We start from the raw sequence: 16,922 nt of genomic DNA on the forward strand, positions 1-16,922 counted from the left end.
GTTTGTTTACAAAATGTTATGCCCTACACGAATATTTTCATTAATCAACCAACAGTTGTATATACAATTATATGTAAGTATATTCGATTAAGTCCGATTGAACTTAAAAATCGAATTTATTACTTTGAGCAAAGGGAACATAAACTTATGTATTTAATTGTCGAATATTATAAATTAGAAAATAATAATGTAATAATGTGTGAAACATTTATTCATCAGAAATACCTTGAAATTTTCTCTATGTAATCGGATCATATCCGGATTTATATTTGTGGATGCTATTTACCGATCAATGCAGGGTTACAGCGCCAAAACAATAGCCCTTCATCTCCGGCTCAATTCCGATATCACTGAACGGCGGTCTATTTGAAACGTTTTTTTTCAAAAATAAGAGATTTTGAGGAGTTTTGCGAAGTTGCGAGTCTGAGGCGAATATAAATATTAAGGTTGCAGAAGAATAGTTCCATAAAGGGAGTTGGGTGAAGTGCATCCAGACTACATCCAACCAAGGGTTAGCCCATTTAGGTCTCTAAATAGGCAACATTTATTATATTGGTTGTCTTCTTGTGACATTGTCCTGGTCCTGATCGGTATGATATAGGTTGAAGCACAATTGCTGTATTCTAACGGTCACTTCGAACATATTTGGGAAATTTTGATTTATTTTATAGTTTAAAGGTGCATAATAAAATATCAAATACATATATACGTTTTTGTCAGTTTTTATTTTATTTTATACATTTTTCATTTAATACAACTCCACAAAAATATGTAATATGTATGTAGCGAGTTAATATGATTGCATTTGCCATTTACTACTTATAAATGTCCAATTTCGTCACACCTATGCTAAATATCATACATACATAAATATGGGTGTCTGAGCATTGTGAGCAGTCACCATATATAATACATATGTTCAATAAAATTTACATACATACATATCGTATATTATGTAATATATTTGAACTTGTTCCTTGTAAATAATTGGATACGTTTTCATCTCTTCCATTTTTATATGCAGATTTTATGTAAATATAAGTAATAGTAAAAATATAGGAAAATCCTTACTATAAGGTATGTTGCTATAATAAGAGGCTACGAATTGCACTCGGACAAAAGATACAACGTTTGCATTTTTATTTAAATATGCAATTAGTTTGGAATGGTGCACTTAGATTTCTTGATTGCATTAAGTTTAAAATATATATAAAGCGCTAGCCTATTTATATATTTGTATTTAATACTTATTTTATTTAAAAAAAATTTTGTAATGTATATTTCATATTATCAAATCAATTGTACGGAAGAAAAAAACTTAAATTTAATTACTAATATACATACGTACAACTAGCAATAACTTATGGTTGTACACATTTCTAAATTTTTTTTTTTTGGCTCGGTAATTCGACCACATCACGAATTCAGCTAGTATAAATTAATCTCGTCGCCATGAATACAGGGAGTTTACATTTTATAAATGAAGGCGAACTAAAAGATCACGCGAAATCGCTTACAAGCTTTTGTCTCGCTGCTTAACGGTATAATTGCGCACAAAGTAAGTTCAAAGAAGTAATCCAGTCAATTTTTTTCTTGTTAACACTTTTAACTGTTATCTATCTGATGTATCAGAAGCATTTGATATTTAAAGCAAACTCAATACTATTTCATAAGTATTAACATATATCACTTAGATGTTTAAAATGAAAATTATTAATTTGAAAGAAAAAATAAAGTTGTGTAATATTATTATTATTTTTTTAAAATAATTAGTCCTTTTCAATACGTTACTCAATGTTTATATAAATTTTATCATTTTTAAGGTTATACATTTTTTCCAACAGATATGGTAAACTGAGTTCTCACTCACACTTGCGGAATATTCTTAACTGTAAGCAGTTTGACAAATAGAAAATTATATTTTAAATACCAATTTTTTTGTGTCCAAATCACAATTTGCATAAAAATGAGTTTTTTAACTTTTCGATAAAATAAGTTTTTGAGTAGATCGACGGTTTGATTTTAAATCGATTGTGAAATAAATAATTTCATAATAATAGTAACTATTTAAGGCATTTTCTTAGTAGAGAAATTAAGTAAATTGTTCAGACCATTTGTAAAAATAAACATTGGCTATTAGTTTTTAGAATTCTTGTTGCAAAAAATATGTATATGAATACAATTGGTTTAAAGGTATTACTCGAAACTTATAGTTAAAGATTTTTAATCAATTATATATGCATAAATGCATGTATACCAGTCATTTAAAAACTAGTTTAAGGAAATTTATACTCAAGAGTAAATTAAATTTCTTTATATTAGCTATTTGTATGCACTTAAGAATTGATTCGCTTTCCGAGCAGATTACTTTGTGTATTTGCATTATGCATTTTACGTGTTGAATATGTTTTGCTGTGTGGCATCGTTCTCAAAATCAGTCCAAGCGTTGTTCAGCTCCATAAATATTAGTTTAGCTATACTCTCGTATTCAGTGCCATTATGCTATAATTTATGATAAAAATGAAATAAACGTATAAGGGCGTTAAACGAATACCAATGTGTTGTTAGTGTTAATTAGCTCACCTTATCTGGGTGTACTGCAAGGCAGGCGCGTCTATAAGACTTTTTTACATCGGCTGGCGTAATGAGTGTCGACATCTCACATTTAGTCCATTTTGCGTCTGTCCAAAGCACCGTGTGCATGGAACACAAGAGCGCACGTATGTTACTCTTCTTGCCTTCGGTCTACAAAACATATTTTATCAATTAATAAAAACTTCGTGCATGTAAAAGAAATTTGTGTGCACACACATACCCATTCCATAATTTTAACTTTTTCCGGATCCATTTCCTTTATAAGATCTTCCTTACGCATTTCGTTAATGGAGCGAGGTCCTTGATTTGTTTTGCTACCGAACTTGTAACCTTGTTCACCCAGTATGTCAGCGAAGATGTCGGCGTTTTTAGCTTGTGGTCCTGTGTTTTGTGCGGGTTTCGAAGTATCGAAGTTCGAGCGACTATAATCTGGTCGGTTCGATTGCACATTTGCACCAGCCGAAGCTGCAGTCGGTTGGGGTGACGGGCGGTTCGAGTTTTGACCCGAAGGCGTTGAAAATATTGAGCCACTTGTAAACGACACACCAAAATTACCAACGCCACTAGGAGATTTCATGTGATTCGGCGAGGCCGTTGTTGGCTGTGATGTTTGTGGTGTTCTAACGTTGTTTGTGTTGTGTGTGGGGCTAGAGAATTGTGTGGTATAAGGGCTGGTTCCGATTGGTGTAGCACCTGTTGATTTACTGCCTAGTGTGTGCGGATTGAAGTTGATGTTGAGACCAGAGGCCAGATTGGCAATGTCAGCGAATGGATCTTTTGACTAAAAAATATTTAATTAGTAATTTTTTGGTAAAGTTAGCAATTTTTGTTTACACTAACGTTTTGTGGTGATGGCTCCTTGCTGCTGTTTGTATTGAACGTTGGTACTGAGCCGAAGAAAGTGCCCGTTGCCGGAGTTGGAGTTACTTTAGGCCTGGATGTACTTGCACCAGCTGTTGCGTCAGTATCAGCGAGTGTGGGCTGAGCTCCACCAAAGCTATTGAATTCTACGCTGATTTTTGGGGCTGTCGAGGCAACCGAACCGAAAATATCATCCAAATCGGCGCTTGAAGTGGGCTGCACATTGTTTTCTATAAACATGTACTTTAATAAACATCGGTAAAGCGAAAATTATCAAATTGCTTACCTAAAATGTCCGGTATGGGTGCCGACCCAATACCAGATGAATTGTCATCCCCAAATGCGCCAAGTAAGTCAAAACTAGCATCGCTCGTTGGCATTGCTGTTGCTTGTGGATCTTGCACTGGCAGCTGCGGTTGCGGCTGATTCAGATTAAGCAAATCTATTGGGGGCGATGTTTCTGGCTGGGTACGTTGTGCATACTCATGTCGTATTTCAGTAACATCCGGCAAAATAGGCGGTGTATTGGGACGTAAAGGCTTTTGTACAGCATGTGTCGTAAGTTGGGGTTTTGTCGGCGCCGTTTGTTGATTGGAAGTTGGTTTCGTTACTACATGGGATGGTTAAAAATAATTATTGCTACTTTCTAAAAAATTTTGTGTGAAAAATTACCAAAATTATCCACCATTTCTTCGAACTCCAACTGTGAACTGAAGAGATGTTGTGCGTTGCGTTTGGGCTTGGCTGGTAACCAAGGGGGATTTCTACTTGGCGGGCATTCGTTGTCCGTGAAAGTTATTGAAAGTGAAACAGAGAAATCTGGTGGCACCTGATCGATATCAGGTAAGTCGTCCAAATCGTTCGATGTAAATGTGATCAATGTTTCTTGTTCCGGTATAAATCCAGTGTTTATTTGAAATTGACATATCTTTAAACTTTGTGGACGCACCATACCCTTAAGCGCATTGCGTGCATGATAAAGCACAACTATTAGATCACCGCAAACAGTTAGATTAATGGGCAGTGTTATCTTGCCAGGTCCCGACAAATATAACCTTAAAATATTTTTTTTCATGATTGGTAAATTGTAAAAAAAAATGTCACAATTATCCTCACCTCATCTTTTCATAGTCCTGCAAAGTGCTTAACAGCAGTCGATCATTGCAGTAGACTTCTATGTAAATGCGACAACCATCTCTTGCTTTTGTCATACGCGGCACTGGCTGGCAGCTCAACGAAACCAAGTTGATACTTTTGTAGTGTGGTAATAGTGGTGTTGGGCGCAAAATATCACCGAAATAATATAAGTAACGAAACTCGGATGCTCTCAGATTAATTGGATGTCGCTTTACCGCAAAGACTTGGACTGCATCTTCGGGCTCATTAATTAAGTTCGCATACATAAGCAGCGCCGCAGCTATTGTTGCGGCAGAACAACCGCCAGAGTCGCTCGTTTGTACAATGACTATGGATTTAGCGTCGGCTTTTAGGAAACCGTACATGTCTTCGACAACCGAGTATATGCCTTGCAAACTAGGAGAATGCGCTTGAGGGCAAGCATATATTGAACCGACTTCGACAGTGCGCACTGGCGGTGGTAAACGCGGACAGTTGCTGGGGCCAAAGTTGTAAATGCTCACTTTTTGCGGGGGAAACCGACTTTCAATGGATAATCGCACATCTTCGATATTGTTAGTTTTGTAAGCTGATTCGAAGCCTTCCGATGGACAAGGCATCACCAAAACACGTGAAGTTATGTAACTGATGTCTAAATCAGTACGAGCTATGGTTTGTTGCATTGTTTGCATGACCTTTGATGATGTGTCCTTGAGGTTTTTCAGAAAACTACCAGCACCACCACGCAATGATGAGAATAAACTAGTATTAGATGTACTGGCATTGCCCGCTGTATGTGTGGTTGCGGAATTATTCGCTGATTGCGTTTGTGGCAGTTTATCTGTAGGTTCATCCATATAGAAACTAGATTTACTAGTACCCTCAATAACTTTAGCTGTATTTGCTGGTGGTCGTGTGACACTGCCCCCACTAATATTCGCAGGGTTTGTGCCATTTATAGGACTTCTTGGCTGTGGGGACTCTATGGGTTTTCCTTGCAATTCAAGTGCACCTTTGAGCGACCAATTTTTCGTTTCTGAAATAGCAGCCAAACGTTCTAGCACCATCGATATATTAAAGCGATGCGCTGGATTTACATTAAGACAGCCTAATGAAAAAGAAAATTTTAAATTTTTCATAAATGCAAATAGTATGTTGTTTAGAACCTTTTATAACATCATGAAAACATTGAAAACGAGAATCTGTGGGCAGAATATAATTTCCATTTACAATACGCAATTTGGCGGAATCTTCAAAAGGATGTTTTTGAAAGCATAAAGCATATAGAATGCAGCCCAAAGCCCAAATATCAACCTTAATTCCAATTTCATAATTGGACCAGGTGTCTAGCATTTCGGGTGCGCGATACATTGGTGTCGTAACTGAGCTCAACTATAATTTAAAATTCCAATACATTTGTTGCGACTATACAAAATAAATAACGAAGCATTAGTATACCTGATCCTCAAGTAAATTACGTTGTTTGGCTCCCCACTCAATTGTGGGTGCAAATGTCTCCTTAGTAGCTGAACCAAAATCGCATAGTTTTAGTTGTTTATCATTGCTGATAAGGAAGTTTTCAATCTGTAAAATATAGATATAAAATTAGCATAACCTGAAAACATTTAATTAAATACAATAAGCACCTTAATATCCCGATGACTTATTGGTGGTGTCTGAGTGTGCATATGAGCCACAGCACGTGAGGCCTGATAAAAAATGCGCAAAACCAAAGCTGGATCAAATGATACATTTAGGCAGTCAATTAGTGAACCCCCTAAATTTTTATGAAGAAAAGTTTTTATGTTTTTTCAGACTATTTAAATTTAAATTGTTACCATTGCAAAGCTCCGTTAGAAGTAAATATTCTGCCCGTTGTTGAGGTCCTGTCGTTTTATCAATAAATGTTGCTCCAACAAATGCCACAATATTTGGGTGGCCAGAAAGTTGTTTATGCGTGTTAATTTCATTAATGATGGCATTGCAAGCTTGCTTATCAGTTCCTATGAGACGCTTGAGGGCGTATTCTTTACCAGACTGCACATCTTGTGCGACATATACAAAGGCAAATCCGCCTACAAGTAAGAACCGCAAGTGTAAAAAAGGAAAAAAAAATGTATATATTAAAAATGTACTGCGAATTTTGATAACAATTGTATGTATGTACTTATGTAGATAACAATAGTACATATGTATACACATACATCATATAGGATAGTTCAATATTTTTTCAAAGAAATGGCCTTTGATAAAACAGTGACATTATACAGATGTGCAAGTTTGTTGTAATAGTGCAGCATATGCTTACGTACAAATTTATGGAATTTGAATTTCCGTTTGAAATTAACTTGTTTTTAATAAACGGATTGGTTTTTTATAAGCGTACATCTAGTAAAACATTTTTGTTATTGATTTTTCATTCTTATTAGAATAATTGAAAGCGTGAGTAGGTGGTAATAGCTATCAGTTTTTTAAAATATTTCAAACTGGGAATAATGCAATTCCTACCTTCTGCAATAACGCGCTTTACGCGAAGCTTATATCCTGCCACTTCAACAATTTGCCCACAAAACTCGTTTGTCGTTATATTTGCTGCTGGAGCACCACTGCCAGAGATACTATTCACAGTATCTCCAATAACGTTGGCATTTGGGGCTGTATTAAAATAGCCCATTGCCGATTTAAAGAATTCACTCATTTTATACTATCTGAACTTTTTGTTCAAATAGACAATAATACAAAGGATCACCTTTAGCTTAGCACTCTTTATTTACACTTTCGTATTTGTTTTCTTTTTTTACGAATTAGTCAGAAATTTTGATTTTTTTAATATATGTATGTGTTTTCTAAGCAGAACAACGAAAATTACGCCATGACAGCACAGCAACAACAAAAACATCAAATCAAATTCATTTACCGTTGCCACTGAACTGAATATTTAATACGAGCAGCTGTGAACTAGTGCTGCCAAATCCAAGGTTTATTGTATACACTTTTCTTATAAGAAATTTTAGATAAATAAATTTTTTAACAAAGAAAATATGAATGTTTTTTTCTTATTTTATGTTATATATATGATTAGTTTGTTTTCAAAAAGCGCAGTTTATCAAATTATTTCTTAAATATGTACAACAAAAAAGTTACACTTTCACTATTTGAAATAGAATGTAAGCAAAGGTGCAGCACTGATAGCAGTAAACATTTTTGTTGGTGTGTTGGAGTGAGTAATTTATATTCAGATATTTGCCGAAAATTGAAAAATAAGCCAAAAATAGAAAAATGTCGCATCAAACTGGAATAAAAGGTATATGTAATATATTTTCAGTTCGAAAAAATAATCATGTATAATTAAAAAAATAATTCTAGCTAACGAAAAACTCACCAAAGTTTTCGCGAAGAGCAAAAATGGAAAGCTACGTGTGATAAAGGTATCAATAGAAAATGGTAAGTTTTTTGTGATAAATAAGAGGAAAGGGTGTGGAGTGGTATTAATTGATAATAATATGATTGCAGAGGAGTTGAATTGCACTGCTACAGTAGATGTGAAGAAAGACTGGGAAAGAGACTATGACAAATTGATAGGTCCATTAATAGAAGAAAATGTACCATGTTATATTCTCTACCGTTTGGATAGTAAAACATCGTTGGGATATGCATGGCTTCTGCTGAGCTGGGTACCAGATACCGCCACAATACGACAAAAGATGGTTTACGCATCTACAAAAGCGACACTTAAAAATGAATTCGGTTCAGCTCATATCACCGAGGAAATACATGCGACATCAATAGAAGAGACCACCTTTGAAGGATATGTAAGACATAAACAAGACTTCGCGGCACCAGCGCCATTAACAACGCGCGAAGAAGAGCTTGTAGAATTACGCAAAACTGAAATCAACACCGATATTAATACCGACACGCGACACCAAACTTTAGGTGGTGTTGCCTGCCCACTGACTGACGCCACTGTGCTAGCTATAAAGGATTTGCTTCGCGGTTCATATGACTATCTACAATTTCGAATCGATCTTGAAGAGGAACGTATACATGTCTCCAAAGCAGCTGTGGTGTCGTTGATTGATTTGCCTCGTCAAATTCCTGACGAAAATGCACGTTATCATTTATATCTCTTTAAACATACTCATGAAGGTGACTATCAAGAGGCATTTATTTTCATTTATTCTATGCCAGGGTACACATGTTCGGTACGTGAACGTATGATGTATTCCAGCTGTAAAGCTCCCTTTTTGGATACTCTGAATGCCCTTGGAGTGACTGTGGTGAAAAAGGTAAGCAATTTTCAAATATTTACTAAAGTATGTTAATATTTATTTTTTATACAGTTAGAAATTGATAGCGGCGCAGAATTGACTGAGGAGTTTCTGCTCGAGGAACTTCATCCTAGAAAACTTGCCAGCAGACCCGCGTTTGCAAAACCTAAAGGCCCACCGAACCGCGGTGCAAAACGTTTGACTCGTCCACAAGAACAATCTTAAAGACAGTCACTTCACAAAGTACTAAGCTGCATGTTCATGTCGCAGCAATATGACTAATGCTTTCCTTATTCTTCCATCTCATGATAAACTCGCATTGAATTAGGATTCAGAAACTGGACTTTAAGCATTTTCAAATTAATACAATAATAAATATGAAATATGGAGAGATTACACATATTCATATGTGTGCAATATTAATATTTCAATATTTCAATGTGCGGTATCTTATGCATACATACTAATACATATATGTATTCTCATGTATTACTGCTTTCTAATGATAAGAAATTGTCTTTACATTACTTTTCAAACAATTCATATCGTGATTTTCAATTGCATTAAAATTACATCGATTAAAAGTTTTGTCGTTGAAATAAAATACTTAGTATATAAAATAGTTAAATGGTAAATGATCATGTTTATCTAACAATTAGTAATACACAATGTTGTCTTCAATGTAGCTGTATTTGATCGTCTAAATTGCAATATATGTAAAATATACATACATATGTACATCAACTTAAATTTGTTTCTACTTAAATTCACAGAACATACGCTTATTTTGTTTCGATGTATTTCTTACTTAATGGGATCCAGAGTTATTTTATCGCCTACTTTTACGTCGTGCTCTTTAAAAATTCCGGGTTTTTGGTAAGCATCATCTTCTTGTTTCTGAATAAGCAAAAAGTTGGCATGTAATCAAAAACTTTTCTTCAAAATTAATTACATATAACAAATTACCTTCATTGCTTCGTGCACCATATTTTCCCGTTCTAGCCGCCATTTATATTGCCAGTAACGAATTTCTTCCATAGAAGTACCGGATGCATAGAGAAGTGCCAATGATGCGGCACCGGCAATACTTCCCAACACACCACCAATAATGCCTCCAGCGGCCATTCCTCGGAGCCCCAAATTTATTTTATATAAACTGCCAGTTACAAAGCCAGCTCCAATATATTCAAATATGGAAGACTTCCCTCGATAAACCGAAACACAGGTTATTATTCCGCTATAAAATCAAAATATATGTTTACAAGTTACATACTCCTACAATACAGTTTATTGCTTACAAGTATGAAGTTGTGAATAGACCAACACGCCATCCCCATTTAAAGCCACCTCTCGCGAAGCTCATGGTTACTTCATCTTGTAATTTACGCTGTATGAATTCATATTCGGCAAAATATATGTATGTTTGAGAAATATAAGTTTTCTAACTAACCTTCGCGTCGAGATGTGACTTAAATGCGGTTGCTTGATTGCTTTCCATGAAGTTCAAATAGGCTGCTCTCGATTGTATAACACCGCCGTAGATAGCTCCGAATAGAAAACCAACAAAACCTGCCTGATAAATAGAGTTCAACTCGGAAGAGATACTGCCGAATTCACTGCGGAGAAAAAAACAACAATAATTCTTCCACGGCACACGTATTAATTTTAATTCATAAACTTACTCAACTTGAAACATATCCTTAAGTCGATCCAAACCACTTTCATTTAGATCAGGCTTGCTTTGTAGATATGCCTTGTATGTTTTTGTGTCTTTGGAAACTATGTCATTCTGTGTTGGATCGCCCGGTAAACTTGGCAGAATACCAGCTAAGAGTATTCTTCTGCCATTTCTAATAAAATTCATAATTTTTGAAACACAACTATTATGATACTAAATACCGGATAACTTTTTAGGGACTATTAATTTTAATGCACAGCTGTTTAACAGCTGATTGATAGGATTACACAACAACAAAACACACGTGCAGTATTAATGCGAGTGTTGCATTTCTTCATATATTTTTCCCTTGTATGCTTGCTTTAGATTAAATCGTTGAAATATTTTCAGTGTAATTTAAAGTATTCACACAAATCTAAATTTAAATATTAACGAAAACTATATTATATTACACCTTTTTTGACTTCTTCGCCAGTATAATACAAAGATAGACAAATTTTTACTTTTTTGGTTTTTAATTCTTCTAAATTACACACATATATACACATTTAAAACTAAAATAGCGTATCCTCCGATCTTATGTACTCGCCAATGTCTGACTGATGGAAGCAAACGGTGGTCATTGGATCTGCAGTCTTACATTCCGTTGTGGAACGTGCCAACACACCGAAGCCTAAAGGTAAATCATTCATAGAATATACCACAACACCTTGGTATTGACCGGCATTCTCCGTTATACGTCCTAGACCAGATTTTGGTATGTGATTGCCATATAGATACTGTTGCTCAAATGAGGGTTTCACCCACACTTTATATTGAGCGTAAGGTGCCAAATAGTACAACGCCGTTATATGAAACTTCAGTTTATTTGTTTTAGAAAACTTTCCAAAGCATGTGCCAACACAGACAAGTTTTTCGGGACCAAAGCACTCAGACAGTTTTAATATACGTTCAGATACATAATAAACGCGATCTCTGTGCTCTCGGAAGCAATACGTACCATCCGGGCGGTCAATCAGTTGCTTTACATTGGTGCCAATGCTAGAAATTGAAGGAATAATTTTTTTATTGTTTTACTATGCTATTCGTATCTACTCACTATTTCGACAACTTTTCAAAAAGTATCTTGGCACGTTCGTCACTTAATCTCTTCATTATGAATAAGAAATGTAAATTACTTAAATAAAAGGTTAAACTAGGTATTTAATCTACAAAAATTGTGCCGACCAAAATGTGAAGTTGTTTTGACACACGTGCACTTTGTTTATGTACAGTACGCATAAAAACTTGTATGTTGTGTTGCCACTCGTTGGAATTAACTCGGAAACAGTAAATACATATTTTACTATATATAAAATTTATTTAACTAGCTAAAGCTTATATTAAAATTACAATTTTTAAACTTCAATTTACAAATTAAAATGCTTATAAAGTTAAACTAATGAAATCATTATTATGATTTTCTTTTTTATAAGTAAGTTCAGTTATTTCTCTACAAATTCGAAAAGCAGAGTTGCTGCGGTTGCACTAACATTGACGCTATATCCGGCCATGACAACCATTCGACGTTTTTTCTCTTATGGGGTTTCAATTTTCATTTATATACTCGTATTTTCTATTTTTGCATTGCAGTAAAAGCAATGTTTCAAGTCTATGTACATATATGTATATAAAGTATTTCTAATTAGTAATATCAAAGCGTCATTATATTTAGAACTTTTTTCGTATTTTTATACTCTAAACAGGGTATATTAGTTTGTCACAAAGTTTGTAATAGATAGAAGGAAACATCGGAGACCCTATCAAATATACAATATATATATGTATATATAAATGATCATGGTGATGAGCTGTCTTATCCGTTTGTATGTTCCTCTGCCTGTATATAGCGAACTTGTCTCACAGTTTTTACATCTCGATCTGAAATTTTGGGCAATTCCTGTTTTCAACGGCATCGGCTGATTTCGGGCCGCAATAGTATATAGATAGCGAGAAACTGGTCGATCAAAATCAAGCCCTTGTATTGGAAACATTTTTATTTGATAGCATATCTTTTCCAAATTTGGCATGGATTATTATTCAAGTCAGCAGTACAATCTCCGAATAAAATGTTCGAATTAAAATGTTCGAATTTAATTATTAAAGCATATTAAAGCATACATATATCTGTCAAACAAACTGACTGATCAAACTCAACTGCTTGTATTCAAAACCTGTTTCTTTGACAAGATATTAGTTCGGATTATTATTCAAGGCAGCGCTAAAATATCCGTATATATTATACAGATCGGACCACTATAGCGTATAGCTCCCATACAAACTGACCGCTCAAAACCAAGTTCTTTTTTTTGTGAATAAAATTTAAAATTGTGGTTGGAACAGCATAAACTAACTCCAAATTAGGTTTGATAGCTCTTGCACCAATACATACATATGTACACTTATAGGTATTGACAATGGGCTTTGATGTAGCAAAAGAACGAAAGTCATTTTAACATACATATGTATGTATGTACTTGATTGCAAGATCGCTGTCTGCCTTAAATAACATAGTACCAAATCAAATCCAAATCTAGAACATATATAAAAACATGATTTACAAGTCATAAATAAAAAACATCTGCCATTTCTGAGGACACAACTTTTCTGCTTTATTGCACAGCTACTTAATAAATATTTAAGTCATAATTATCACTATATTTTTAAATATTTACGATTATTTGCTTAACTTAGTAACTATAGATATGTAAAAATTAGTTTTAAATGGTAAGACTCACTAGCATTTTAGGACTTTTATATACATACATACTCTTTAAGCGAAATACGTGTTTGTTGTTTGTGTAAATTATGTAATTACTTCACAACGCATACTCTTTTGAATGCTGCGTAAGTTATATAACAACTGCTCACCGCTTATTATGTATAATTTAAGTTTTACGATTTTAAGTTTAACAAATAAGTTTTAGTGTTTAACATTTTCGGCGAACTTCAAAATGTTTCGCATTTACAACTACAAATGTACATAGCACTCTTGGCGTTTCTTTCGTATTGTACTTTACATTTCATTTTGACAATTCCACGTTTAGTGCACTACTTTGCATTTCATAAAATAAATATGGTTTTAAAGAAATTTTTACGCTAAATGAGGTCTAAGGCACTTTCATCATTTTTCATCATTTAAATTAGTTTACAAATATTTACATTATACAATATATAAATCATTATGTAAAAGCGTACACCATTTTGATAGTTTTGTTAATTTTTGGTGATCAATACTAAAATAATACTCCATTGTTCGGTTTCACAATATGCTAACAAAATTAAAACCGTTATGCAACTATACATACATACTAAATATGTATTATATGCGTCAGCGTATGTGTGATTTTAATGTGTAAACATATCTAAAATTAGGGACGTATTTCAAATAGCGAACTTGCATACTTTACAAATAATTAACTAGTCAAATCCAACAAGTAATATTTATAAAACTAAAGCAAACGCGAATAGTTAACAGTTTTAACCAACCATTTTCTGGTGTGGGTCTCCAAGACTCAGCACGATCACATTTCAGCCAACAATAGCATAACGGTAATTTATGCTTAATTGCCGTCATAACTGGACACCAGTGAACTGGTGTCACTACACCGTTATCGTTTTCTTTTGCTCATAATTACGATCCTTCAATAATTGATCCAGCTGCTCCTCCTGATAGTAGACGACGAATTCCGCCGGCGATAGCGTTTCGAATAACGCGCAAATACTGGGTTTCAGATTGTAGAAGAACAAGAGCTGAGCACGCGCTGCGAAGTCGTTCAGCAGCGACTCTATAACAGTGGCCGCAGTAAAGTCCGCACCGTAAATATGTGAGGCATCAATGACGACGGGCACATTCTGTCGCATCGAGTGCTTTGTCACCAGATTGCGTACATAATCCACCGAGGGGAACATTAAGCAACGATCGGGCGTGATCATCAGATACTCATTGCCCGCCGATGTGGTGAGAATTTCGGTGGTGATTTTGGGACGCGCCGCGTGGTACAAAATGAAGATAACATTTAAGCCGACACCGATTAGTATGCCGATTTCCAACGGCAAAACCAAGCAAGCAACGAATGTGCCGAGGCCGGGTAGCAGATCACTCTCTAAAATGCAAGTTAAATTAATTATTAGACAAGTTAATTTAATGGGGTACAAGTGTGCGGAACTCACTCTTTGCGCGCCACATTGGTTTGATTACGCGTACTTCCACCATAAACATAACGGCAGCAATAATGATCGCCGCCAGCGTTGATTTCGGTATGAAGAAGAAGTAGGGTGTGAAGAAGATCAAAGCAAGTATGACCAAAGAGCTCGAATAGATATTGCTTAGTGGGGTTCGGACGCCACTTGCATTGTTGACAGCGCCACGACTCAGTGCGCCGGTGGATGGGAAGCTCTGCACGAACGAGTTTGCGATGTTTGCAACACCAATAGCGATGAGCTCCTGTGAGGCGTCAACCGGTTTGCCGTTGCCTGTTGGTAGAAAATTATTTGATTAAATTAAGAAAATATTTTTCTATAGAAAATTTTGAACTTTGCTAAGTTAAAAGACTTACCAAAAGCTTTGGCTATAGAGACAGTTTCCATCAAAGATATGAGCGGCAAGACAATGAGACCAGAACCAAGATTTTTCACCATGTCTATGAAGCCTTCTTCATGCCCAGAGGCTGTTTCATTGGCCGACATATGGAATGGTGGGGGTTGTACGGCAGGCATGCCCTCTGGAATGTAGCCAATAACACGGAACGGTATATTGCCATCCTCGCTATGTAAAATATAGCCCAAAATGCCACAGGCAATCACCAGTATGGCATTGCGCGAGGTGCCAATGAGCCAAATGATTTTGTTGAGCACATTCTGTGTCTTCGAGCGGAGTGTGGGTTCTTTGGGACCGAGCTTAAATGATGACAGCAGCTGTTAGCAAAAAAAAAAAGAAGACAATAATAATATTAAACAGATTTGAATTAAATAAATAATTTATTTATTTTAATTTACCCGCATCATCAGCAGCACCACAATGCAGGTGAGACCCAAAACCGTATCCGAGGCGCGTGTCTCTTTGATATTTTCGTAAATATGCGTTAAAATTTCCAGGAATGTCGTACCGGGCGCCGGTATACCCAATATGTCTTTAATTTGCGATGCAACGATGATCAGTGAAACGGCCGATGTGAAACCGGATGAGACTGGACCGGAAACGAAGTCCAGCAGAAAACCCAAGCCGAAAATGCCCATAAACAATTCCACAATGCCACAAAGCAGACTGAGTAACACCGCTAATTGCCATGAACCTTTGGCGGTTTGGAAGGTCAGCAACGCCACAATGGCGGAGGGACCCACGGGCACATCCTTGCAGTTGCCGAGGAAAATGTAAATGAAACAGCCTAAGAAGGAACCATATAAACCGTACTGCAAAGAGAAAATATTAAAAATTTATATTTAACAAAAATAATGTAAAAAAGATTAGTTCCGTTTATTACTTTTACAAGTAATAACATATAATTTAATTTAAATTTTCAACTTACCGCTGCAGGCAGCCCGGCTACACCAGCATACGCTAGCGCTTGTGGTATAACGGTTAGACCGACAGTGAGTCCGGCAACCACATCACCCACAGCATCGTCTTTGGAATATTTCGGTAACCAATTGAGTATGGGCAGGCGTTTGTAGAGCGTCTTGCGGTTGAAGGTGCGCCTGGTGCGATCCTGCACCCATGCTTTGGCGCAGTCCACTGTCTTAATAGGTGGAATCATCTTTTTGCCGTCTGCGGTTACTGCAAGAGAGAGACAGAGAGAGAAAAATATGAGAGATTAGGGATGCTGCTATAAAATACTAAAGAGTTGAAATGAAGAGTCATAAATAAAAAATGTTTCCAAAAAATAACTTGATTTCGATCGGTCATTTTGTATGAAAGCATTTGTGATATAGTGGTCCGATCTGAACAATTTGTTCGAAGATTACTTTGATTGTTCAGTATATAAACTGGACTAGTTCGCCTATACATATAAAAAAAGACAGACGTGAATGGCTTAAGCAACTCAGCTGATACATATGATACATATACATATTTTATATGGTTTTCGACGTTACCTTCGGGGTGTTACAAACATCTTGACAAACTTATTAGACTATTTTATTAAGTCATAAAAATATCGTGGAACAAGAGGAATCTATGACTTAAAATTGTTAACTTATAAACTACCAGATTAAACGGTATTAATTTAATGACTAAATCTGCACTTCTTTTAATTAATTCTTAAAGGGTTACATGGGTTTACGGGTTTCAAAAAATCGATTTATTTTATTGTCTTATTAAATTCTACAACACCTCTAGAATATTTTCCTAAATTTTCAAGTGG

At 35.5% G+C, this 16,922-nt stretch overlaps 5 protein-coding genes across 6 annotated transcripts in view; 1 reads left to right on the forward strand and 4 right to left on the reverse strand.

Moving 5' to 3' along the window:
* Nucleotides 1-706: 706 nt before the first annotated feature.
* Nucleotides 707-7,466, reverse strand: LOC126755154 (cyclin-G-associated kinase). Its single transcript, XM_050467533.1, has 12 exons — nucleotides 7,081-7,466; nucleotides 6,411-6,647; nucleotides 6,219-6,349; nucleotides 6,031-6,156; nucleotides 5,739-5,964; nucleotides 4,573-5,680; nucleotides 4,129-4,511; nucleotides 3,743-4,066; nucleotides 3,436-3,686; nucleotides 2,816-3,376; nucleotides 2,584-2,745; nucleotides 707-2,502 (listed from the first exon to the last, which is right to left on the reverse strand). The coding sequence occupies exons 1-12, from the start codon at nucleotides 7,268-7,270 to the stop codon at nucleotides 2,392-2,394; spliced, it is 3,810 nt and encodes a 1,269-aa protein (XP_050323490.1). The 5' UTR covers nucleotides 7,271-7,466; the 3' UTR covers nucleotides 707-2,391.
* Nucleotides 7,467-7,759: 293 nt separating this feature from the next.
* On the forward strand, nucleotides 7,760-9,587 carry LOC126759869 (twinfilin). The gene is made up of 4 exons (XM_050475049.1): nucleotides 7,760-7,876; nucleotides 7,939-8,016; nucleotides 8,086-8,861; nucleotides 8,916-9,587. Exons 1-4 carry the CDS (start codon nucleotides 7,852-7,854, stop codon nucleotides 9,066-9,068), a joined length of 1,032 nt encoding a protein of 343 aa, XP_050331006.1. The 5' UTR covers nucleotides 7,760-7,851; the 3' UTR covers nucleotides 9,069-9,587.
* On the reverse strand, nucleotides 9,515-10,800 carry LOC126759876 (RPII140-upstream gene protein). Its single transcript, XM_050475056.1, has 5 exons — nucleotides 10,526-10,800; nucleotides 10,294-10,459; nucleotides 10,142-10,230; nucleotides 9,810-10,080; nucleotides 9,515-9,740 (listed from the first exon to the last, which is right to left on the reverse strand). Exons 1-5 carry the CDS (start codon nucleotides 10,705-10,707, stop codon nucleotides 9,648-9,650), a joined length of 801 nt encoding a protein of 266 aa, XP_050331013.1. The 5' UTR covers nucleotides 10,708-10,800; the 3' UTR covers nucleotides 9,515-9,647.
* A 217-nt stretch (nucleotides 10,801-11,017) lies between these two features.
* LOC126754018 (60S ribosome subunit biogenesis protein NIP7 homolog) lies at nucleotides 11,018-11,784 on the reverse strand. The gene is made up of 2 exons (XM_050465861.1): nucleotides 11,621-11,784; nucleotides 11,018-11,562 (listed from the first exon to the last, which is right to left on the reverse strand). The coding sequence occupies exons 1-2, from the start codon at nucleotides 11,674-11,676 to the stop codon at nucleotides 11,076-11,078; spliced, it is 543 nt and encodes a 180-aa protein (XP_050321818.1). The 5' UTR covers nucleotides 11,677-11,784; the 3' UTR covers nucleotides 11,018-11,075.
* A 1,363-nt stretch (nucleotides 11,785-13,147) lies between these two features.
* The window catches only part of LOC126756720 (sodium-independent sulfate anion transporter), a 60,935-nt gene continuing 57,160 nt past the window's right edge, over nucleotides 13,148-16,922 (reverse strand). For both annotated transcript variants that reach the window (XM_050469991.1, XM_050469981.1), the window contains exons 3-7: nucleotides 16,089-16,336; nucleotides 15,559-15,972; nucleotides 15,120-15,477; nucleotides 14,734-15,036; nucleotides 13,148-14,666 (exon numbers count right to left, since the gene is read on the reverse strand). In XM_050469991.1, the coding sequence (XP_050325948.1) occupies nucleotides 14,164-14,666; nucleotides 14,734-15,036; nucleotides 15,120-15,477; nucleotides 15,559-15,972; nucleotides 16,089-16,336 (1,826 nt within the window). In that variant the 3' untranslated portion in view covers nucleotides 13,148-14,163. The remainder of the gene's footprint in view (nucleotides 14,667-14,733; nucleotides 15,037-15,119; nucleotides 15,478-15,558; nucleotides 15,973-16,088; nucleotides 16,337-16,922) is intronic.

This window comes from Bactrocera neohumeralis, chromosome 2 (genome assembly GCF_024586455.1).
Source record: "Bactrocera neohumeralis isolate Rockhampton chromosome 2, APGP_CSIRO_Bneo_wtdbg2-racon-allhic-juicebox.fasta_v2, whole genome shotgun sequence".
NCBI lineage: Eukaryota > Metazoa > Arthropoda > Insecta > Diptera > Tephritidae > Bactrocera > Bactrocera neohumeralis.

Coding starts and splice junctions, on each gene's coding strand:
- LOC126759869 (XM_050475049.1), top strand. CDS start 7,852: ATGTCGCATCAAACTGGAATAAAAG. Junction 7,877..7,938: donor GCATCAAACTGGAATAAAAG/GTATATGTAATA, acceptor AAATAATTCTAG/CTAACGAAAAACTCACCAAA. Junction 8,017..8,085: donor AAAGGTATCAATAGAAAATG/GTAAGTTTTTTG, acceptor ATATGATTGCAG/AGGAGTTGAATTGCACTGCT.
- LOC126754018 (XM_050465861.1), bottom strand. CDS start 11,676: ATGAAGAGATTAAGTGACGAACGTGCCAAGATACTTTTTGAAAAGTTG. Junction 11,563..11,620: donor TTTGAAAAGTTGTCGAAATA/GTGAGTAGATAC, acceptor TTCAATTTCTAG/CATTGGCACCAATGTAAAGC.
- LOC126755154 (XM_050467533.1), bottom strand. CDS start 7,270: ATGAGTGAATTCTTTAAATCGGCAATGGGCTATTTTAATACAGCCCCA. Junction 5,681..5,738: donor TTTTCATGATGTTATAAAAG/GTTCTAAACAAC, acceptor CTTTTTCATTAG/GCTGTCTTAATGTAAATCCA. Junction 4,067..4,128: donor AGAAATGGTGGATAATTTTG/GTAATTTTTCAC, acceptor CATCCCATGTAG/TAACGAAACCAACTTCCAAT.
- LOC126759876 (XM_050475056.1), bottom strand. CDS start 10,707: ATGAATTTTATTAGAAATGGCAGAAGAATACTCTTAGCTGGTATTCTG. Junction 10,460..10,525: donor AAGGATATGTTTCAAGTTGA/GTAAGTTTATGA, acceptor TTTTCTCCGCAG/TGAATTCGGCAGTATCTCTT. Junction 9,741..9,809: donor TGGTGCACGAAGCAATGAAG/GTAATTTGTTAT, acceptor TTGCTTATTCAG/AAACAAGAAGATGATGCTTA.